The sequence below is a fragment of the Sciurus vulgaris genome (assembly GCF_902686455.1).
Source record: "Sciurus vulgaris genome assembly, chromosome: 2".
Lineage (NCBI taxonomy): Eukaryota > Metazoa > Chordata > Mammalia > Rodentia > Sciuridae > Sciurus > Sciurus vulgaris.
Window position 1 is genome coordinate 91,976,556 of NC_136462.1, and position 24,894 is coordinate 92,001,449.

General features: G+C 45.2%; 1 protein-coding gene across 5 annotated transcripts in view; it reads left to right on the forward strand.

Annotated features, from left to right (window-relative positions):
• The window catches only part of STARD9 (StAR related lipid transfer domain containing 9), a 139,214-nt gene that overhangs the window by 103,460 nt on the left and 10,860 nt on the right, over positions 1–24,894 (forward strand). For all 5 annotated transcript variants that reach the window (XM_079127718.1, XM_079127719.1, XM_079127722.1 and 2 more), the window contains 9 exons: positions 93–230; positions 905–987; positions 1,103–1,206; positions 6,829–7,019; positions 7,480–7,951; positions 10,030–20,241; positions 20,422–20,613; positions 21,056–21,239; positions 22,593–22,730. In XM_079127718.1, the coding sequence (XP_078983844.1) occupies positions 93–230; positions 905–987; positions 1,103–1,206; positions 6,829–7,019; positions 7,480–7,951; positions 10,030–20,241; positions 20,422–20,613; positions 21,056–21,239; positions 22,593–22,730 (11,714 nt within the window). The remainder of the gene's footprint in view (positions 1–92; positions 231–904; positions 988–1,102; positions 1,207–6,828; positions 7,020–7,479; positions 7,952–10,029; positions 20,242–20,421; positions 20,614–21,055; positions 21,240–22,592; positions 22,731–24,894) is intronic.

Here is a 24,894-nt window from a genome sequence, read left to right on the forward strand (position 1 = left end):
TTGGATTCTGATCCCATAGTAAGACTGGAAGAGGTATTTCCCTGGATTGTCCACCACCCACCCACCCAAGTGACCCCCAAACCCTTCTATAGTTCTTCAGGGTCAGTGGATTGAGAGAGATCACTGTACAATCACCAGCACCTGTGGGGTAGTCATTCTCTGGCCTGCACAGGGGGCACGCTGCACAGTCAATGGCCGTGAGGTCACTGCCTCCTGTCGTCTGACTCAAGGTAGGATTGTCTACAGCCCTGTTTATACCAGGATGAATGATGGAGCAATTCCAGTCTCTTAAGGGCCCAAAGAGCTCAATGATGCAGGCTTTAAAGATGAATCACTTACCTTCCACACCCAGAGACCTGAAGATTTCCTAACACAATTATCTAGGACCTTAGAGTTGAGAATGACTCTCTGGAATTTTTGCCTGTGTTTGTTAGCTCTGTGTCCTTAGGAAAGTCTCTGAACCTCAATTTCCTCATCTGTAAAATTGAGATAACAATAGGATTGCAAGGATTGAAGAAACCCTATCCTTGTAAGGTTCTTAACAGAGTGGTCGGCACTTAGTAAAGATTCATTGTCATTTTACTGTTGTTATTACTGTCACTAGTATTATTAATCTATTAAAGTTCTTTCTGTCTTTTGAAACTAAACTTTAGTTTCTACTTCTTCAATGAAGTTTTCTCTTAACTACTCCAGCTGAAATTCCTCTTGCTTTCTGATAGAGTACAATAACTCCTCCCGTTTATTAGTTCAAAACATATGTTGTGAGGCATATAATTAATACATATCAACTCAGCTAAAGCATCAACTTGTTGAGGGCATGACTTTATCTCACAAACCAGTGGCCTGCACAGATTATATACTTAAATGTGATCTGATTAAATTCTCATTTGTCTCTGCACTGCAGGAGCTCTCCTAACACTGGGGAAAGCACAAAAGTTCCGATTCTACCACCCAGCAGAGGCTGCTATCCTGCGACAACAAAGGCAGGTCAGTGTGGCTGTGAATTCCAGGTTGCTGATGGTTTTGCTGTTTCTTCTTTGTCCTATTCTGTTGGACTGGGGAGGATGATGGCAACCTCATTTTGTCTTTTATCTTGTTCCAGGTTGGAGAGATTTATGGTAGTAGTGGCTCTTTGGAATGGCTGGGCTTGGATGGAGATATCACTGCCTTCCGGCTGAGTCTCTGCCCTTCACTTTGGAAGGACAGGTGAGAATCAGCTACTTGTACTGATGTGGAACCTCCTACATTTGCTTCTTGGTCTATTACAATATACAGCAGGAAATGACTGGTGTAGCAGCCAAGGTCTAAGTGAGGTCTGTTCTGAATAAACCTGGGCAAGTGATCTTATGATGCTGAACAACCTGCTGAGTTTGTAGTTGACAGAAAAGTGGCCTTGACCTTCATTTCCTGTTTGATATTTCACCTTTCTTTATTACTGAAAGATGTATATACCATTTGATAATTCCAGTGGCCACTTTTCCATCAACAAGATTAAACTATGAAGCATTTGCAGATATCTTGGATACTGTTTCTAAATTTACCTCTCTGCATTCCTCTTTAAATTCTGACCTGTGTATGAGCTCATTGTGTAAGTAAGTTAGCCTCCAGAACTTATGACTTACTCTGAATTTTTAAAGATATTATGTGACTGACAATCCTTTTTCTTCTCTCATAACCAAAAATCCAAAAGTATGCATAAGAGGTGCAGGAATTATAGGAACAATATGAAAATATTTTGGGGCTCTAATCCACTTCACCTGCATTTTAACTGCAAAACCTTCGAGTCAGAATTTTGTATGTGATTGATAGCAACTACTTTTCCACTTCATAGTCACAGTTCATCCATTTCTACATAGAATCCCTTTCCCAGGTCTTAATGCCTAATGGGTTTGGTATTGGTAGTTCTTCTGTTCCAAAAAGCCAGTGGCTTCTGTCTTTGGAATTTCCTATAGAAAATATCAGCAGGAGATTTAATGCCTGTGAGATCACTGGTGTCGGGAAGGAGACTGCTGAGCACCTTGAGCTCAGGGTTCTCAGCAGGTTCTGATGGCCCTTGGTCCCTTCAGAGGGATCCAGCTGCTCTTTCCTCAGGCCAGCAGTATTCAATGGCAGAGGAAGACAGCCTTGGGTCCAACGTTGGTAGTGAGAGATGATGGACTGAGGAACAGTGGGAGCATGTACAGTAGGCAATTCCTCATAGGAGGGCTGCTCAGGATTGAAGGATGCTCTGACAATGGTTTAATGGAGGATGATCCTAGAGTTGAGTGACTGAGGGCTTTTTAGGGTAAAGGGTAAGTTGGGAGAGACAACACAAGATGAAGAGTACCAAGAACAAGGGGAACTCGGAACTGAGGCCAGAGCTCTTATTTTGTCAGTTGTGGTCCCTCTTCTTTGTAGTGAAGTCTCAAAAGGAGACTTTGTTTTAGGTAAGGCTTCAACTAGGAAGATGTCTTGAAGATCTCGTTTTCCCAGAGTTCAGAGGTTTACAGAGAGCAATACTGCAACTTAAAGAGCTGTGAATGTGGATGAGATACATTAGAGTTCACATACCAGCCCTATGACATAAAAGTTGTGTGACCTCAGGTGGTTCACTGAACTCCTGAGCCCATTTCCTTACCTCTGAAGTAAGGATGTTGCCCTCTCTTTCCCAGGATCCTTGTGATGGGACTGAAATAACGAGTGCATGTGCCTGGTACTGACATGGCCCACAGCCCCTATTGCTGGAAGGGTCTAGGGACAAGCTTCCCGGGAAGGCTGCCTCCCTTTCTCTTTCCTGTCTTCCCATCTCAACCAGCTGGCCTATCCACCCTAGAGTACCCAGTGATCTTCAGCCTCTTCAAAGTCTTCTAGAGCTTTCCAGTCCCACAGATACTGACATGACCTTTCAGTAATACCAATAATGTTCCTTTTGAATTTCACCTTTATGTATATGTAGAAGAAAGGAAGTTCAGTGGAGCAGAAAAGAGAGAATAGGGGGAAGGAGGAGGACAGTGAGAGCATGAATGTTGGAGAGGAAAGGGGATTGAAATAAAATTGCTTGCACTAATGATCTTGTCAAAATGAACCCAAATACTATGTATAATGCTCTAATTTTTAAAATGTCCCTTTCATTTAGAGGACAGAAAAGGATTTCAGAATCAAGACCTCTCCCACCTACTGCCTTCACCATTCAACATCAACTCTAGGAACTGGTAGGCTAGGCTGGTCCTGCCCAGTTACTGAAGTCAGCATCTGTATGACAGTCCTGGTCAGGTGGTGTGGTGTGGTGCTCAAGCCTATGATTGGCAAAGAGTCCAGTGAGAGGAACCTGTAAGAGGAGAGAAAAACGCACATTGTCAGCTGGACTCCCAGTCTGGATTTTTGGCTCTTGCCTTGGTTGGGCATGATTTCAAAGCCTCCCCTTATCCTAGGCTGGCTTGCTCTCATTTTTCTATCTGGATGAGCACTTGTGGGAGCTGGAGCCGACTTCAGAACCAAAGAAAATTGACCAGTCTGCCCTCCTTTTCTCCTTTGCATCCATGATCTGGACCAGAGAGGAATTTGTTCTTGAAAATTATTGCCTGTTGTCTTGGCATTTTCCCATTTGGAATTTTGAGGACACAGTCTAAAATGCTGTTAGTGCCATTGCTGCCACTGTTGACTTAGTAAGTAGACACTACTGCATTCTGCTGCAGAAGCTGCCAGACTCTTCTGCAGCTGGGGAGGGCTGTCAGAGGGAAAAGCAGAGGGTGCAGTGAAGTTATGGGATGCTGGAGCCACTGAAGATGAAGGGAAGTCATCTGATAGGGACAGAGGTCCTTTGGCTGGTGGGTAATGAAGCATTACCTTTGGTAATGTACCTGTACACATTAACATAAGAGATATGTTTGTTTTCAACTGCTTGCTAGGAGCTTGAATGATGTGCTTAGCAGAGGACCTCTCCTGGCTAATCCTGTATGGTGTCTTGGGTAAATGCACTATGTCTGTAGTGATCACCCCAGTTTCCCACTGCAGGTCCCATTGCTGCTATGAAGAAAGCTGTTGTAGCTGCTACTTTCATAGAGGAGGAACAGGGAAACTCTCTTCTAGGAAGAAGCAAATTGGAAATCTGAGGGCTGGGGAGGCAGCCAGAGGAGGAAACTGAGTAACGTCAGGGAATCCAGAATACAGATCCCCTCCCTGCTCTCACATCTGGTAATCTGTGGGTCTTATGGTTGGGCTGCCTCATGCTTACAGTTCAGCCATTTCTGTAAGAAATGGTCAGAAAAGGATTAGAGTAGTAGTACAGGCATGATACATATAAATTCATTTATAAAATGTTTTACATTAACTATTACTTCTATTTAGCATTAGCTGGTTTTCAGTTCTGGTTGCCATCCCTGGCCTTTAGAGGCTTCAGTCTATGGTTGGTCCTGTTGCTTTTAGACCTGTGGCAGCATAGTATATCATGGTAGGAGCCCGTGATAGAAGAAGCCAGAAAGCAAAGAGAGACAGAAAAAGAGAAGCCAGAGTCCCGATATCTTCCTTCAAGAGCATTCCTTCAGTGATCTAACTTTCTTCCCGTTGACCCCACCTCCTGAAGGTTTCACTACCTCTCAATGGCACCATGGGTTGTGGACCAAGCCTTCAATAAGTGGACTTTGGGGGACAGTGAAGATCCAAACTGTAGCAAAAAGGGTGAATCCCTTAGAATAACATGCTCATATTACTCGACATCTGCTTCCAGTATCAAACCGATAAACAAGCCTCTCCAAACCTTTGACGTAACAACTTGGGAGTAGAGTGAGGACTGAGAACTGAGTAAAGCAAACCTAATTCGGGCTTTTTGTCAGCCTCTGGAAGAATCTGACTCTTCCCAGCAGCTCCCTTCCATCCCCATCCTGGAGCTCTCATGCACTTGTCTTCTTTATTTTTATTTATGTATTTCTTATCTGGTTGGTTAGTTGACTGAGATATGTTGCCCAGGCTGGTTTTGAACTCCTAGTTTCGATTGAGCCTCCTGTTTCAGCCTCCTGAGGCACCCACCAGTGCATCCAACTTCATGCACTTGGCTCATTTAGAATCCTGAGTGACAGGGGTGGAGAGATACTTTGAGAAAGTATTTGAGGTCCTTATATAAAAGAAGAAAATGCATGACCCAGACAAAGGTTAGCAGTAGTTGGAAACTGTCATCTTTCAGAGGAATTTTCTTTTCTTTTCAATTTGTGCTTTTTAGTTATACATGACAGTAGAATGTATTTTGACATACATACATGGAATATAATTTCCCATTCTTGTGGTTGTACATGATGTGGAGTTACATTGGTCGTGTATTCATATATGAACGTAGGAAAGTTATGTCCAATTCATTCTACTGTCTTTTGGATTCTCACCCCTACCCCCTTCCTTTCCTTCATTCCCCTTTGTCTAATCCAATGAACTTCTATTCTTCCCTCTCTCCCAACTTATTGTGTGTTAGTGTCCACATAGCAGAGAGAACATTCAGCCTTTGGTTTTTTGGAATTGGCTCAATTCACTTAGCATGATGTCTCCAGTTCCATCCATTTACCAGCAAATGCCAGAATTTCATTCTTCTTTAAGGCTGAGTAATATTTCCATTGTGTATCTATACCACATTTTTTAATCCATTCATTTGTTGAAGGGCACCTAGGTTGAGTTGAGCTGCTATAAACATTGATGTGACTGTATCACTGTAGTTTGCTGATTTTAAGTCCTTTGGGTATGTGCCAAGTAGTGGGATAACTGGGTCAAATGTTGGTTCCATTCCAAGTTTTCTGAGGAATCTCCATATTGCTTTCCAGAGTGGTTACACCAATTTGCAGTCCCTCCAGCAATGTGTGAGTGTACCTTTTTTTCCCACATCCTCACCAACATTTATTGTTACTTGTATTCTTGATAATTGGCATTCTAACTAGAGTGAGATGAAATCTCAGTGTCATTTTAATTTGCATTTCTCTAATTGCTAGAGAGGTTGAACATTTTTTCATATATTTGTTGACTCTCCCATTCTATAGGCTCTCAGAGTGATCACGTAGGGCAGAATATAGCATTGCTACAATTAATAATTCTTTGTAAATTGTTTATTTTGGTACTTTTCAACACAAAATATACACTCAGGGCTAATCTTATTTCATCAATATCCACACTCACTCTCTCCCACTTGGAGCTAAACAAATCTTTTGACACGTTTCACCAGTAAATATCTTAGTATGTATCTCTGAAAGGTATGGTAGAGTCTAAAATTCACCCCCTATTTTGAGGGTTTCTTCATAAGGAACAGCCCTGGATTGGAGACCAGCTGTCCTCTGGGTATTCTGCCACACACAGAGATATAGCTGCCTGTAAGTGATCTCTTCTCTGCATCAGCGGCTTCTGCTTGCCAGATCAGAGGGGTTCTGTTTCAGGGGGTGGAGGTATAGAGGTGATCTCTGAACATTCCCTCCCAGTGTTTCTGGAGCTTCTGTTCTACTCAGTGTTTCACAAGGATTTTTAGCAGACCCTTTTTATTTATTTATTTATTTTTTAAGGACAGAGCTTCTCCATATAACTAGAATTTTTTTGTCTTTTAAAAAATATGTTTACTTTCCTTACGATTTCCTTAACTGAAATGAATGTGTTTCTGTTAAACCCACAACTCTAAGAATATGCTAGTCTAATGACTGTTCTTCCTCCTGCACTGTGACATCATGAGCTGCCTGTGACACCATGCCTGTTTGTCCCAAGCCACCAGAAGTCTAAAGCCCTCTCTACCGTGTTGAATTCAGAGGCTCTCTCAGAGCGACTTAGACTGCCACCATTTTTATCCCGAGCTTGGTTTGCTTGGGTAACCCCACTCCCTTTTTTTCACAGGAAAATACTGGAAGAGCAGTGTGCTGAGGACCACCAGCCACTGAGGGATGGAGAGACATCCCACAGAGCCCAGATTCAGCAACAGCAGTGCTGTGTGGAGGCCTTGAGGCCACAAATCGTAGTAGGACAGATTAGAGCTGAGAAGGAACTGGAATTCAGCCAGACTTACATCAGCCAACAGATTAAAGACAGTAGGTACCAACCATTTTAGGTGTCTGCCTGACCTAATTTTTCCATTGTTATGTTTCCATAACCTTTTATTTTCTTGGTGATTTGATATAATCTTTGGTGTTAGGTATTCTCTCCCTGCTTTGAGAAACCAGGGGCTCTTCCAAGGGGCCTGGAAGCAAGGAGGAAGCTAACTTCTTTATGGCTTCTCAGAATGCAGGCCTCCTACTCATTCTTTCTTACTGGCACACTTGTCCAAGTTTTCTGCCTGCCCTAGGGTGTGCTGACTGCTATACTGAGGTCTACCTGTCTTTGTTTCCTTCCCCTGTGGTAAGGAGGCCCTGTAACCTTTGCTCTGACACATAACCCTCGACAGAATTTTTACTCTGCACAGGTCCAACTCTGGTTGGAGATGTCTGAGCCCAGGCAGCCATAGGCAGGGAGGCATGCACTGACCTTCTCTCTGGTATTTTTGGTTCCCAGACCAGCGGTGGCTGCTCAGAGAAGAGACCTTGCTGGCCAGCTTACAGGAACAGCAACAAGAAGACTGTGGAGCAGGGAACGAACTTGAGGCCTCTGTGGCACCTGATGCTTGGCTTCAGACAGATCCTGATGCTCCATCATCCCCACTGGTCCAAAAACAGAAGAGACTGGTGCAACTGCAGCTCCTGCGGAGACACGCTCTTCGGGCAGCAGAAGGGAACATCTGGCGTAAAAAGGTCTTATTCCAGCTAGACAGAATCATCAGGAAGCAGAGGCTTCTGGAGGCCCAGAAGAGACTGGAGCAGCTCAGGGCATTGTGCTGGTTCCAGAATGACAGCAGACACAAGTCCTCATGCTTGGTCCCCAACTCTAGTGCCACAGTCCCAGGGCCTCGATGTAGAAGCAAATGGACAAGTTGCAGTGCTTTGAACCTCCAAAGGCTCTACAGCCAGCATTCGCCCCACCTACACAGGTACGAGCCAGTGATTATCATGGAGGCACTTGGCTAGAGTTTACAACCTTGTTGTCTCAGCAGTGTTCTTTTTTTCCTTAAATATTTTTTTAGTTGTTGATGGACTTTTATTTATTTTTTTATGTGGTGCTGAGAATCAGACCCAGTCCCTCACATGTATTAGGTAAGCGCTCTACCACTGAGCCACAATCCCAGCCCCAGGCAATGTTCTTTATTCCCTAGTACCTCAGTTTCCTCAGTCATTAAATAGAAAAAAAATCTGTTTATTCCTCTCTTCCTCATCACTTTGCCCTTCTTCTGGCATCTCTTCTTTTTCTGTATATCTTTTCAGATTCAAACTTCTGCCTTTTCCCTCCCCTCTCAGATAATACCTTTATTTTTATTTTTTTATGTAGGTGCTGAAGATCAAACCCAATGCCTCACATGTGCTGAGCAAGTGCTCTAACACTGAGCCCCAGCCCCAGCCCCAGGGTATCTTCTGAATAAGGATCTCAGCCTCATTTTTCATCTGCTCTTCAGACCCTGAGTATCCAAACATACTGCATATATGTCCTTCTACCACCTCAGTCTCTTTCTGCCTCAGACCATACTTCTTTGTTTCCACATGCTGCCTCCTCCTTCCTTACCTTCCTTGCCTCCTTGCCTGAGTCAGACAGTAGCACACGCTTAAAATTCCAGCTGCTCAGGAGACTGAGGCAGGAGCAGCACAAGTTGGAGGCCAGCCTTAGCAACTTAGCAAGACCCTGTCTCTAAATAAATTAAAAGACTGGGGATGTAGTTCAGTGGTAGCACACCTCTAGGTTCAATCCCCATAAGGCAAACACAACAAACAAAAAAAAGTACCACCACACACGAGAGAGCTTCTTGACTCCCCCTTCTACCTGGTAAGTAAGCTCTTTCTGACTCATGGGTTTCTTTTTTTATTCTTTAATATTTTTTTTCAGTTGTCAGTGGACCTTTATTTTATTTATATATTTATATGTGGTGCTGAGAATCGAACCCAGTGTCTCACACATGCTAGGCAAGCGCTCTACCACTGAGCCACCACCCCTGCCCCTCACAGGTTCTTATTGATCTTCCTTATTTCTCTCTTTTCACTACCTATGTGCAGGAAGCAGGGAGGATGTGCTATCTTCCAGACTCCTTGAAGCAAGGACCTGTGTCTTATTCCTCTTTGTATCCTCAAGGTCTAGCACAGGATCTTGCCCATAGGAGGCTCACAATTAATGTCTGCTGTGTTAACTCACCTTTCTGACTTTAGAGTAGAAGCAGACTTTTTTCTTTCAACTTTTTACCATGGAAAATTTTCACACATACACAAAGTTGAGAAAATAGTTTATGTATCATCCACATTCAGCAATTATCAAGATTTTTCAGTTATCTCCCCACCTTCCTGTTTTTTGAAGTATTTTAAAGTAACTTCTAGACATTATGTTATTCCTACCCTACATCCTTTAGTAGACACCTCTAAAAATAATGGAGTATTCTTATAACCCACAGTGTCATTATCACACTTACCAAAATTAAGATTACCTGATATAATCTTTAACTAGGTCATAAATTTCTCAAGTTGCCTTAAAAATATCTATTTATAGTTGTTTTTTCAAATCAAAATTAAATAGAATTTAACACTTCATGTGATTGTCTTGTATGAAAGTTTCTTTTATTGACTTTTTGTTTTTATTTCCTCATATCATTGATTGGTTAAGGAATGTGGGTTGGTTCTGTAGAATGTACTACTTTACAGATTAATCTGTTTGATTCCATTCATTTAAATTGTTTCTCTTTTCCTCACCTTGCCTAAAGGTGTGCTTAGATTCAGTTTAACATTTTTATAAGATAAATTGAAAAACAGAGTATATTTGGAACATCTGGGAGACCCAGGTCTATAGTCCAGTTTTCTTTTATACCTATTGTGTTTTTCTCTGACCCTAATTCTCTGGTTGTAAGACACAGTGACATTGAGCGTGATTTTTAACCTCTTTCAGAGTAAACTAAGTGGAACTTTATATTCCTTCTGTCAACAAGGTGTAGGGCACCAATAAATTGTTCTGAGATGATCTTCCTTGTCTTCACAGGGTTTTTCTAAATTGGGATCTCTCTACTATGTTACCACCTATGCCTGACCCTACTCATCACATATCAGAGAAAACACCATCAGAATATAATTTTCCCCAGACTGCTGCTTACCCTCCAAGTACAAGGTGTCTCTGCAAGAATGGCCTCCGTTCCTCAGGCCTGGAGCAGCTCTACACAGCCAGAGGAGCCTTCACCAGGAAGGGAGCCTCAACTTCACCCACCTGCTTCACTGTGAGCAGTGAGTCTGTTGACATTCAGGAAACAGAGAGAATGAGTAAATGGCCCTGTCGGATGGTATCCCAGGGCTTAACAACTCTGTGCCAGTCAGCTAACATGCTAAAGCCAAGGAATGAACCAAAGACTCTAACCCCTACCTCCCAGAACAGAAAGGCTAAGGGACTAGTGGACTCCGGCAACATACAAGCTGGGTGGCAAAAAGAAGAGAACCGTGGGATCCATGAGGCTGCTAAGGGAACCAGTTGCAGTTTCTCCTATCCCCATAGACCCAAGCAGGCAGCTGAGCATGGAAAAATACCCAAGGCCTTTCAGGCAGAATCCAAACCACCTTCTCCAAACAGGACATCGAAAAGGCATCAGAAGGTGCGGGCAGCTAGGGTCAGAGACATTGCCAAAAATTCCTCTCATTTGTCTAATAGCAGTCCTTTGAAGAGACAATGCAGTGTAGAGGATCTAGACACTATGACTTCACTTACAGATTCCAGCCCCGTAGTGGATTGTGCCGAAGAAAAAGAAAATGATTTATCTGACACAGATAGCAATTATTCAGTGGATTCTCTCTCCTATGTCTATGCCAAATCCTCATTGTTGGAGCTACTGAAGCCAGAGGACCCTCAAGGAAAGTGGGATCACCCAGAGCCAGAGAACTCTGAAAGTGACAACAGCCAAATATCTGAGGACTCTTTGGTTGAGAAGGGGTACCAAAGCCCACAAGAAAGTCCTCGGGCCAGTCTTCCCATCAAAGACCATGTTCACCCAAGGACCCGAGCTGGAACCTCTGCGCAGGACTTTACCACATCCTCAGACTGTGGTCTCATTGCTCACAGGAGCTTTTCCTTGGATAGTCTAATCGAGGCTGAGAAAGAACTGGGGGAATATCAGCAGGGGGTGACTTTTCTTGATTCATCTGATGAGATGCCCACAGAGACTTTCTGGCACCTGCAGAACTCTATTCTGCCTATAGTAGACCAGGAGGCAACATGCAGACCTGGGTCCATCTACCACAGAACAGGAGCTATGCTGAATGCCATCCTGCCAACGAGCAGTTCATTTTACCTCAAACCTGAGTTCCAGCCCCATTGCAAGCAGTCTGAGTCACAGGTGGGGGCAAGCTACTCTGAACCAACCGACTCTCTCCAAGGTATACAGGTTTCAAGAGAGAGCCCGCTGGTGTCCATGGATTCCTGGTTTTCCTGTGACTCTAAGATCAATTCCAGTTCTTTATGTCCAAGTCCTAATGTCCAGGAAGTTCAACCCTGTGGTGAGGAGAAGCCTGGATACTGGCTAAATATTGGAAAACTAAAGCCATCGGGTACAGGAACAGTCCTCCAACGTAGCTCAAAATTTCCCCAAGGCAATACTGAACTGCCCTGCAATGCAAGAGCTGTGTGCCCAACCTCTACTTCTGATACATCCAAGCTGTCACTTTGGGAAACTCAAAACTTTCTTCAGCCAGGAACTGATGGCAGCTTTCAGGGCATAAGTATTACTGATACAACCCAACAGGACAGCTCCGAAGTTTCCCATGATTCTAGTGTGCCAAGTGTGCTGGCTCCCTCTGCCACCTCATTCATTTATGTAGATGGTACCCATGAAAGGGACTGGCCTGCTCTTCAGCAGAAGTACCTTCTTGAACTCTCTCATCCTGTTTTGGAGGCCATAGGAAAGCCCAGGCTAGCTTTCCCCTGCCCTGAGGAAGACTCTAGTTCTCTAGGAGAAGCTTCTGGAAAAGGAGGAGGTACTCGATTGTCAGTTGGTTCTGGGCTATCCAGCAATTCAGATTCCAACAACCTTCCCATTCATCTATCCAGAATCAAGCATTTGAGAGCAGAGAAAGAACAGAACAGTTCGAGTGCCAAATTAGAAATGACTTCAGATTTCCTTAGCACTAGTGAGAAAGAGGTGAGTTGTAATGGAGCTTATTCAGCAGACTTAGAATCATTAGCTTCTGGATCAGAGAACAAGATACTAAATTCCATGAAAAAAGCATGTGAAATCAAACAGAATAATCTGAAAGAGTGTTTTCAGGGTATTAGGAAACCTGGACTGATAACTTCCTCTGAAGAGCATTTCTTCCAGAATAATGCTTGTCGCAATAACATCAGTGTAGCCACCAAAACAGACCATTGGCCCCAAGGCCAGGCTCCTCTCAGAAAAAATAGTGCAGTTCATCCAGGGCAATTAAGTCAAAACAGCCACCACCACCTACAGAAAGAAAAGGTAGACTGCCAAGAGAGCTCTAAGGAAGTAGTTGGAAGACACACAAATGTTTCCTTTGCCTTTCCATCAGGTCCAGAGCTGTACCTCCACTCTGCTCCCTGGAATCCTTTCCCATCTTCCCTGCAGCCACCTCCCTTGGAAACATTCTACATAACCAAAAGCAGGGATGCCCTGACAGAAACTGCCTTAGAGATTCCAGCTTACAGAGAAGTACATGTCCCTTCACCACCCCCCAGAGAAGCCTGGGGCTTTGGTTACAACCACCAAGACCTCCAGGAAAATTGTTTGAGGAATAATTTGCCAGTAATGTTTCAAAATCAAAATTCCAAGATTGCCTCATCTCAGCAGGTCACAGCAGAGGGGCCAGTTGATCTGAATACCAGGGAAGTTATTGGAGAGTTAGGGAAATGTGCTGGAAATATTAAAGAAGAAAGTCATAATTCAGTTTATGTTTTTGTTACTCAGAACAGACACTTTCTCCCTTCTACCAGCACAGAACTATGTGAATCTGAAAATCAAATTGGAATTTTAAATAAAAAGCACAATCTTCTAGCACTAAACGAGGGAGAAAAGGTCACTAAGCAGTCTCATTGCAGTGTTTCTTTAGATAGATCTGTGTCTGGCAAGCCTTTCTTTTTTGTTGATGGATCTGGAGCAGGTGGGGAAGAAGAGCAGAATCAGAATGCAGTCCTGCAGCAGATTCAGGCCTGTGATACAAACAGACAGATTCCTTCTGGAGCCAGGTCTGATTTTATCTGTAAAACAACCAGTGTAAGCCTTGAAAAGGATGTGCCAGGGGAAACTGCTATTTCTTCCAAGTTCAGATCAATGCATCGTAGTGTAAGCAGCCACATCCTCATGGCCCAGGATGAGAGTCTAACCCAAACGTGGGAAGGGAGGAATGAAATTGGGCTTCTTGGAAAAACTTTTCATCCCAAAGACATCTCAGAAGAGTTTAGGCATCCAGGGATAGAGTCTACCTATGAAAGTTTTCAGTCAGTTACATATGCTCAGGAAAGAAACCCCAGTGAATGCAAGGGCCCTGGAGGGTCACAAGAAATATCAAACTACAAAGAAGAACCTTTGGGAAAGAAACAAAATGAAAGAATTAATAACACTGATGAAATGGCTAGGCTAATTAGAAGTGTAACGCAGCTGGAAAATGACATCTTAGAAATTGAATCCAAGCAGAATAAGCAGCTTCATGCTTCCCCCATACCAGGAATCAGTAAGGAGTTTGTGATCCAGGACCAAAGAGACCAGGAAAGGGATTACCATGTTCTGAGGCCAGACAGCTCTGGAAACCATTTGTCCTTCAAGGATCAGCCATCTTCTCCAAGACAGGCAAAGGGTATTATTTTTAATGATAGTGGAACTAGGGAAATGGAGGTTATCAGTACTACTATGGATGATCCTCAGGCACAGAGAATCACTCTGAGCACCTTCATGTCGAGGGAATGTGTAATAGAGAGTCAGTCTATAGGAGAGCACACCCACCCAGCTAGATTAGACAGACCTGCCAGGGACACATGTGATTCTTTAGAGAAAGACTCAGCTCATAGAGAGTCCACCAATACTTCTCTTCACCCAGGGAGAATGAAAACGTCGACTAGAACTCCGTCCTTGCAGCCCAGGCCAGAAAGGTCTGAGAAGGATGGTGAGCTGGCAGATGCATCAGCAAACTCCAAAGAGCAATCTTGGAACTTAGGAAGTCTTGAAGAACTGGAGACTATGAAAGGTATTTTGGAAAGCCAAATTGTCAGACGTCGAAGTAGTTCCAAGCCAGAGGGACCAAAAGTTCAAGGTAAAGTTGAAGAAATGGTCATGCAAAAGGAAGGAAGCCCACAGAATGAAAACAATATGGTCTTATCAACTCAGAAACTTCCTAGTGCAAGTCAGCACCATATGGGTCCATTTTTCAGCCAGGAGACCGTCTTCCCATTACTGAGCCAGACAGATTTCTCTACAGCTTCTCGCCAAGAGCTGAGCAATACCTTGCCTTTGCATTCTCCAAGTCTGCGAAGAAGTTGTCTTCATTCCCTTGATACTGAAGAAGGCATCTCTTCATTTGAGTATGTGCTGGATTCCACAATACTGAAAATTCATAACAATCCCTTGGTAACTGAAATAGATTATCAGAACCAGAGTGGAGAGACGAGAAGCCACAGCCCTCAGGGAAATGATAGAGGGGACTCCACCATGGAACACTCTGCTTGGTGTGGATCTGTGATACGTCGAGCCATGGGATCTCATGGTCAGTCTAGTTCTCCAGAGAACATTCCCTTAGGGACAGTGGACAGGATAACAGCAAGCACCAGCCCCCAACACCAACAAGAGGAACTCAGAATCACTTTGATGGAATTGAGTACCCAGGAAGGTTTTGGTTCTGAAACTGAGACAGCTGTACCAAAAGAAATACAAGCCAGTTCCTTGAACAGCATCTCTAGACAGCTTGAAAAGAGGGTCAGCTTCCCCTTAGAAGAGGACAGTGACCGAGACCGAGAGGCCAGGCAAAAGGCAGAGAAGGAATCTGAGAACCCAGGCTCCCCTACCAGCAGGGCTTGTTTAGCACCTGTTTCCCTGCCTAGGATGCTTGATCCACAGCCCAGGCAGTCGGAGCATTCTGTATCTGTATCCATGTGCCTGGCTATCTTGGAGGAGGTCAGACAGGCAAAGGCCCAGAGAAAGCAACTTAATGACTTTGTGACTTGGGGAACAGTCCTTCCTTACTATGAAACTTCACTAGAACCTGAGTGTTCTTCAGGGGCCACTGGCAGGCCTCAGGGTAAGCAAATGGATCAGTTAGTGTCAGATGAGACCAGGAAGGAGGGTGAAGCACAGGGATTCCACGTGGCATTTCTGTCTACTGCACCAGGACATCTGCTGACTGATGATGGGAAATCGCAAACCACACCGCTCTGTGAAAACAGCTTTCTATCTCTGCCCAACCCTGAGACTAACAGAGGGCTATGGCCTCCTTCACAGGCTTCCTCTCATGTTGCCCCTGCTCTAGGCAAAGGGCATTGTACTGGAGAACTGAGATATGTCCTTGGAGCAAGTGAACAGTTTACATATCACCCTGGTTCTTCTGAAATCATAGAGAAAAAGAAAGAAGTACCCAGAACACCTTCCTATGCTGATCCTTTGGCCTTCAATGGACTTTTTTCACCATCTGTGGAGAGACAGAGATCAGAAAAAGAGGTGTCTGCCTTTTCTTCTCAGGCCCCTTGTGATGATCTCGGGTTGATTCTGCATGAGCAGACCCAGTCAGCTACAGGGGATACTACAGAGGACATGTCTCATGAAAGTTGGGACAGCAGCCCAGAGCACCAGGAACTTAAAACTCGAGGCACCACATATGAAGGAGGCTTGGGTAACGTCTCTGTGAGTGCACAGGAAAAAAAAACAACCCATTTTGAAAGTCAGCCTGTGATCTGTAATGTTCAGAATACTTCAAGCTGCTTAGGGCCTAAGCAAGATCATGTCCAATGCCGTGAGGTTTCCAGTGATTCAGAAGAAGGGAGAAAAAGTCCAAAACAACATGCTGTTCTGCTTGGAGGCCTGGGAAGGGATGAATTGGAAGCTCCCACACAGCAGCCAGGGAAGTGGAAGGGGAGTGTTGGGTCTGGGCTGGCAGAAACCTGTATGTTTGGTAGCACAAATCCCAGGCCAATTCCATTGCAAGATCAAAGACCTAACCCAGATCCTAGGGGACTTGAGGACAAGACCCCATGCAGATGCCCAGAGGAAACCAGAGATCCCCTTGTCTTCTCAGGGAATACTGAAGGCAGCAGGACTCTCAGCCCATCTAGTGGGGAGGAAGAGAGCAGAACTGTTCCTTTTCAACAACCCTGCAATTCTCAACTCATTGCTACTCATACCTGTTCCTCCCATTGTTCCACATTACTGTTTTATAGAGATGGTGACTTGGGGAAGGGAATTTCCAAGGCTGCCCTACATCCCATCCACCTACCCTTCATAGTAGCTTCCAGGGCCTGTGAAATGGGTCAGATAGGAGAGAGCTCTTCCAAGGAACCCCATGTACTCTTGGCACATGGCCTTGAGCCAAAAGGCTTTAATATGGAACTTGGACCAATAGACAGTCCCACTTTTGAGCCCTCTACTACAGAATCTGTCCTATCTTCAGCTCAAGGTCGTAGCTCCCTTTCTACCCCTGATGTGAGGACAAGTTCCCTCACCCACTCAGCTGCTGAAAGAAGTTCAAGGCTCATAGGGAATCCTGAGAAAAAGGTTGCTGAGAAAGCTAGCCCAGAACTTGAGGTTGCCCCTTTCCCAGCAGGCATGTACTCTGAGCCACTGAGGAATCTGAAAGAGAGCTCCATAGGTGGCCAGAATGAGCAAGTGTCTCAAACTAAGCCAGAACCACTTGGAACAACTCACACACCACACACCCTGAATTTAAGTGAAGGGTCAGTTGAAAGTGAGCTCATGGTGGAGCCACAACTCAAAGAGTTAAGAAAAACCATCAGATGCCTTTCAGAAAAGCTACAATGTTCCAACGAGTCCAGGGATCACAATTGCTTGAACCCTGCTGCCAAATTTGTAACAAGGTTAAAACGTATCTGCTATCCTCAGGTTGACAGTCTTTGGGAGGAGGAAGAGCAGCAGAGAGACCAGGCTTTAGGAGGTGGTGAGGACCCTGTCCAGGACAGGAATTCCTTACCCTCTAAGGAAGGTGGTTTGGACAGCTGTTACATTAGTAGTGCTAGGACAGAGGAGGTGGCTGTAACCAAGACTTCCATGTCCCAGACTTCCTTATCAACCTTTGAAGACCTAGCTTTTGTGCCTTTGGAGCAAAGTAAAGTTCCACAGCCTGCTACCCAGAGGCCTAGCCAGCCCTACTGTGATAAGGAGCAGCTATCTCCCCACCATAAGTGCTCACTTCCTGTGATTGCAGTCTTCTCTGGCCCCAAACACTCAAAGTCTTATCTCAGATCCCAGTTCTCTGTGGTCAGCTCATCTCGATCTCTTCAGGAGCTGAACTTGAGTGTGGAGCCTTGTTCTCCTACAGATGAAGATGCACTGGAGCCTAACAGATTGTGGAACCCACATCTTGAGAGCTATTCCTTAGAAAAGCAGGTGTCAAGAACATCTACAAAGGCTGAGGATTGTAGTCAGAAAGTTTCATCTAACTTGAACAATGACCCTGCTGATCACAAGCCCCTGAAACCTATCACCCCTCCCTACCCAACGTCTTCCACACGCTCATGCATGCCAACCCCTAATTTAATGGCCAGCTGGATGTCTAGTTCTTTGGAACAGGCCCAACAAGCAAAGCCAGAGAAACTGAGTGTCCAGAGTAGGCCAGGGAATTGGTGCGCTCAGATGGACAAAGAAATGTTTGGCTCTAGTGACATCAATCCTTACATCCTGCCCTGGTGTCCAGAGGAACCTATACACATTGGTTGGAAACAATATGTGTTTGGTAGTACAGTTGATGTCTCCTGTACCCAGAAACCCCATGGCCTGATATCATCAAATGTGGCCAGGAGTTCCAGCATGGACAGCGGCCTAGAAGAACAGAGCTCCCCTTTCCACTCTCACCTCAGCACTTTTGCCAAAACTCAGGACCTGTCAAGCACACATGGCAGCATTGATAATGTCCAAGGTTCAAATGAGGCCTGGGAAGTATGCAGTTCCTTGTTTCCCTTCAAGGACTCCCACATCCTTTCAGGTCGTGAAGGAGTAACCTCCACTTTGGGTCCTGACAAGACAACCCAGTTCAAGGGCCCCATTGATGAAGCAGGCTATCTGAGGAATGAGCTGCCCCTGGCTGAAGGAAGTTCTGCAGGTCTCCTTGATGAGATGGTGCTGCTGTATCCATCAGAGGCAGAATGTCCTGTGGGACTGGCTGGAACAAATACCTTTGAGCAAGGCACACAGACCCTGGGCTGTAGGCTCCACCAGAGCTGTGCCAGCATCTCCTCTGCTCAGCTGGAAGCCAGTACAGGGTCAGCCTCTGACCTGGCCTCTTGGACCAGCATGCATAACTTGTCTCTCCACCTCTCACAACTCCTGCACAGTACCTCAGAGCTACTTGGGAGTCTTTCCCAGCCAAGTGTGACCCAGAAAGAGCAGAGCACCAAAAGGAACACCCCAGTTGAGGCTCCACCGGCCCTTATGACAGATGGTACTACTCAGACCACTGTGGATGAGGGAAGCCAGACTGAGCTGGTTTTACCCACTCTGTACCTCAAGACCTCAGAGACCAAATCTCAGGAAGTCAGTGTGATCCTTGAAGAGGTGGGCTCAGATATCTCAGCCAAGTCTCAACAAAAGGGAGATGTCCCAGGGGCACTTCAGAGGACTGAGGCTGAGGAAACAGCATGGAAAATGGCAACACCCCCAGATCTTCATGAAGAAAGCACTTACCACAGGCTGCAGAGCCCTCTAATACCCTCCTCCCACAAAAGGGAGGTTCTGCCCAACCTCCTTCCTATAAGCCCACCAGCATCTCTCAATGCTTCCCTACCTCCCAGTTCCCAGCCAGAGGAATCTTCTTGCATGATTGTTAACAGCCCCAACTGCAGCATCTGTCTTACCCCCAGCCTCTTCCCCAGTACTTCAGGGGGGTCCACTCAGGAACCTGAGGTCCAGGAGAAGTTGAGTCCAGGGAGTGCCTTGATGGTGGACAGGGCCTCTTCCCCAATCCTCACATTTAGTGCCAGCACACAGGAGTCAGGTCTGCTCCCAGGTGCTCTGAGTCTCTCAGCTCCCTCTGATTATGCTCTTGAGGGCCACCAGAAGCTTGATTCTAGTCCAGACCTTGTTTGTGGTGCTTCAAGACCTCCAAAGGGTAATTATTCTCAAAGCGCTGATGAGTCAGGTGGTTACCAGAGAGTTGAGAGAGTGGGTAGAGAAGGCTCAAGTCACTTAGGAAGGAGTAATGGGAAGTCATTCCTTGAGTCAAGCTCCCCTTCCACCCCACAGCAAAACTCCAGACTCCAAGTTAGCTTTTTAGGGCAACCTTCTCAGCAGCTTCAGCCCAGAGCCACCACTGAGGTCCAAAGTACACTGCCACCTCTACCACCATGGGACAAGAGCCAGAGGCTGGCCAATAGCTTTGTGCCTGAAGAGGTGGCTTCCCCAGGGCACAGCCTGCTGAGCCCTAGGGGGCCAAGTCAGTGGCAGAGCAAGCCAGAAAGTGGAGGCGAGAGTTCAGCACTTCTGGTGGAGTCACAGCTCCCTCTGAACCTCACCTCTTCGTGGAGAAGCCTCCAGCACCTCAGCCCCAACCCTGTCTCTGAGTTGACTGACACTGCAGGGTTTCGAGGTTCTAATGTGGACCAACCTCAGGTTTGCCAACCTGAGGGGATGCTGTGCCCCATTTCGCAGGTATGCATTGCTCCCCAGCCCCAGCATTGCAGCATGAGGGACCCTCCAGTACATAATGAATTTAGTAACTGGGGTAGGGTTCAGAATGGCTCTCTTGAGGAATTGGGTGTAAGCAAGGAGCTGGGGGCCAGCACTAATCTCAGCCCTGGGGAGCAGATTCAGAGGCCCCTACAACCTCCTGAGGATAAGAGCCAGGATCCTGAGTGGTCCCAGAGGGAGCAGATTCCCCTACAAGTTGGAGCCCAGAAGCCGTCTCTTAGCCTGGAACTCACAGAAGCAAAGCTGCACCATGGCTTTGGGGAGGCAGATGCACTGCTTCAGGTGCTGCAGAGCGGAACAGGGGAAGCACTTGCTCCTGAGGAACCTATGATGTCCACCTGGGAGGAGCTCTATGCCAGGTAAGGGTCCCATCCTGGAGGTCAAGTGTGGGCCAAGGTGAAAGAACCTGAGAAAGCTAATAGCTGACTTTTCCCTCTGTCCTTGCTCATTGGGGATTTTCCAGAGGGGGTCAGAGAGCAAGAACTTCAGGGGAAGGACACTCATGGACAATTTCATGACTCAATTTCATTTTGTTGTAGGCAAAAAAAAGCCATCGAAACCCTCAGGAGAGAGCGGGCTGAGCGACTTCAGAACGTCCGTAGGACAAGAAGCCCCCCAAAACAACTGAGCCTCCTGCCCAGTAGGGCTCTTCCCACCCAGGACCTTGACTTGCCCAGCAGGCGCCGAGAATACCTACAACGACTAAGGAAGGATGTTGTAGAAACCACCAAGTAAGGGTGGTCCCCTGAACCCTGCAGGAAGCAGGTTCTGTGTGGTAGAGGGGATTGTGGGGAGCAGGAGCTGGAGTTTTAACATTGTGGAAGGCCCTGCATGCCTGTGGTCATGTGGAAGTGAATGTGGGAGACCCAGGCAAGGAAAGAATAGTGTATATGAGGGAATGGGGTGAGGAAGGGGTTGGGCAGAGAAGTTATGGGAAAGTATAAACAGTGGCTCTGACACAAAGCAAGCCTGCAGACCTGGACCTCGGAAGGGCTTGTTCCTCTCTGTCCAGCAGCTCTCCTGAGGATATAAAATCAAATTTCATGACCCTGTGGTAAAGGGAGGATAGGATCTTCAAGAACATGGCATCAAGCTAGCCTTGGGTGGAATGGTCAGGGCTGTTATGCACTCACCATGTTAGAAGATATCTTTCTGATGTGTGATCTTCCATAGGAGCCCTGAGTTGGCATCAAAGTCTGCTCACTCACCCTCTGAAATTGATCTAATGCTGCGCAATTATCAACGGGCCCGTGAGGAGGCCAAGATGGAAATTGCCAAGGCACGGGACAGATTGCGGGAGCGAACTGAACAAGAGAAGCTGAGAATCCGTGAGCAGATCATCTCCCATCTGCTGAGGGTGAGGAATGGGGTGAGCCTCTGACTTCAGGATTGACTGGAGCAGACCTGGAGACTTGGGGTAGCCTTCACTGTGGCTGTCTCTGAGTCTGAGGATATAACACTTGGAGGAGAGCCTGGACCCCTTGGTGCCAGCTCAAAGCTGGACTCTCTCTCTCTCTCTCTCTTTCTCTCTCTCTCTAAGTTATATATGACAGGAGAATCCATTTTGACATAATTATACAAGCATGGAATATATCTTGTTCTAATTTCAGTTCCTAGTACCTCTCCTTCTCCTTCCCTCCTCTCACTCCCTGCTCCCTTCCCTCTTGATCTTTCTGCTATCTACCCAGTTATTTTTTTTTATTTATTTCTTGTGGGTGTACACAATGGCAAGATTCATACACATCCATAGGAAAGTTATGTCAGATTCCTTCCACTGTCTTTCCTTTTCCCATCTCCCCTTCCTTCTCTTCATTCTCCTTGTCTACTCCACTGAACTTCAATTCTTCTTTTTTTTTAATCTTCCCTCTATTGTGGGTTAGCTCCCACATATCAGAGAAAATATTTAACCTTTGGTTTTGGGAGGGAATTAGCTTATTTCACTTAGCATGATAGTCTTCAGACCCATCTATTTACCAGAAATGTCATAAAGTCATTCTTCTTAATGGTCGAGTAATTCTCCATCATGTATATATACTATATGGGCTTTATCCATTCATCTGTTGAAGGGCACCTAGGTTGGCTCCATAGCTTAGCTATTGTGAATTGAGCTGCTATAAACATTGATATGGCTACATTACTATAGTATGCTGATTTTAAATCCTTTGGATATATACAGAGGAATGGAATAACTGGGTCAAATCGTGGTTTTATTCCTAGTTTTTGGTACTGAGGATTGAACTCAGGGGCACTCAGCCACTGAGCCAGCCCTATTTTTCCATTTTATTTAGAGACAGGGTATCACTGAGTTGCTTAGTGCCTCACTTTTGTTGAGGCTGACTTTGAACTCATGATCCTCCCTGCCTCAGCTTCATGATCATTCCAAGTTTTTCTGAGAAATCTCCATACTGCTTTCCAGAATGGTTGTACCAATTTGCAGTCCCACCAACAATTTATGAGCGTACCCTTTTCCTCACATCCTCACCAGCATTTATTATTACTGTTTTCTTGATTACTTGGGCTCACTCTTGACATCCTCATCAGACCAGGCTCCTGTCCTCAGGTAGTATGTAGTCAGGGTGTGGGAGCGGCCATGGCGTGAGGTACTGGGGATGGCTTATGGGAGCCATGGCAGGAAGAGATGGTTTGGGAAAGGAAATTTGGGTGGTAAGGGTGCATCAGGAGCTGGATGATGATGATCTGTTCTTCTCAGGAAGAGGAAAGACTACACACCTTGGCCAACTCCAGCTCTCTGTGCACCAGCTCCAATGGAAGCCTCTCCTCTGGTGTCACTTCTGGTTACAATAGCAGCCCAGCTCTGTCAGGCCAGCTCCGGTCCCCAGAGAGTGTGGTGAGTGAGTAGATGTGGGGAACAATTCAGGGGCCAGGACTGCTGAGAGGGGAGTTTTAGCAGGACCTTGAGGCTACTGCTACCATTAGCTCTTCCTATGAGCTATGACCTTTGATCTTCCCTTAGTTGTACTTCCTCTCCCTCTGTTTATTCATTTGTAAATGAATGTTTATTATGTATTCACTGTTTTAGGATGTAGCAGTGAGCAAAACTGTTCCAGGGATGGAATCCTGGGGCACTCAACCACTAAGCCACATCCCCAGCCCTTTTTTGTGTTTTATTTAGAGACAGGGTCTCACTGAGTTGCTTATTGCCTCGCTTAGGCTGGCTTTGAATTCATGATCCTCCTGTCTCATCCCCCTGAGTCACTGGAACTACAGGCATGCACCACGGGATCTGGCCAAAACTGTTCTCCTTAAACAGACTGTTAGAGGGATAAACAGCTTATCTGCTGGCTAATGTTGCAAGAAATTATTTGGAAAATTGATGCTAAGCCAGGACAAAATAGAGGACCTGACCTAGTCTGCAGGGTCAATAAAGATAGCTCATTTAGGCTGAGACCAAAAGGCTGAGTAATGTAAACAAAGCTGTGCTGCTGTTGGAAAGTTGTTCACCCAGCAAGTGAGGCCTTGAGAAACTAAATGGAGTACATTGTGGCTGGAGTATATAGTGAGATGGGCAAATGACATGAGAAAAGACTAGAAAAGGCCAAATCATATAGACTATATTGAGAATTCTGGCCCTTTTTTATTAAAATATGTTTAGTTTGTAGATGGATGCAATGCCTTTATCTATTCACTTATTTTTTTATGTGGTGCTAAGAATGGAACCCAGTGCCTCACACATGCCAGGCAAGTACTCTACCACTGAGCTATGACCCCAGGCCCTCTGACCCTTTTCTAATCCATCTGATAATAACACTCCCTTAAAGTGACAGAAAGCTATTGAACTGAGCAAGGTCCTCAGCAATTTAGTGAGACTGTTTCTCAAAATAAAAGGGGCTGGGAGTGTGGTTTAGTGGTTAAAAAAAAAAAAAAAACCTGTTGAAAACCTTTTAAAAGGAAGTGTTTAAGTAGAAGAATAGAATGATAGGATTGGAAGAGGAGGAGGCATGAGCAACTGTGGGAAGACCTGAAAGAGGTCCGTGGCAAAGTTGAGTTAGAGGTGGTGATTGCTTGGGTTTAGGGCACTGCCAGTGAAGATAAACAGGTGGTGGACATAATGGGGAGAGCATCTGTGTCAGAGGAAGTGGGAGACAGGAATCAAGAATGGCACATGCCTCTGACTTGAGCAACTGAAGGGATGGTGGTATCAATCGTGACAAGAAACACTGGAGGAAGACCAAGTTTTGTGGGGAAGATTGTGAGTTTGATTTCTCCTTTATTAAGTAGAAGCTGTGAGAAATCAGTTGCAGCCATTAGAATCAAGTAGGCAGTTGGAAATGTAGATCTAGAGCTCAGAGTAAAACCTGCCTGAGGATAAACATTTGAAATTCACTTTATAAATAAAACTTCACATGGTAAAGAAATAAATAACAGCAAAGGGCATGGCTTCAAGTGCCTCTTTCAGTCCCCTATTTACCTTCCCAGAAGCAGCCATCTTATCCCAGTTCAGTTTATATTTCCAAAGATAACATATACAGCTATGTAAATGTGTATCTTTTGTAAAGCACATGAGTGGAAGCATACTTTACCCACTTTCTTTGCTTTTTCCCTTAAAAATATCTTTTATATATTACTGCATATCAGTAAATTTGTTTCTGACTTTTTTTTTTTTTTTTTTTTTTGGGTGGTTCTGGGGATTGACCACAAGGGCACTCTACCACGGAGCCACATCCCCAGCCCTTTTCATTTTTTTATTTTACTTACTTACTTATTTATTTAGAGACAGGGTTTTGCTAAGTTTCAAAACTTGGGATCCTCCTGCTGTGGCATCCTGAGTATTGGGATTATAGGTGTGTACTGCTGCACCCAGCCTGAGTCATTCATTTTTAACAGCTGAGTAGTGTTTATCCCTTACTACTTTTTTTTTTTAAAGCGTGATGTTTTCTATAGAAAACATGTTCATATAGTAAAAAAGCAAAAAATAAATGTAAAAGTACATAGGGAATCCCTGCTCTCACTTAACCTGGTCCTTTTCCATCCAGGGAAAGCAGTGTGGTTTT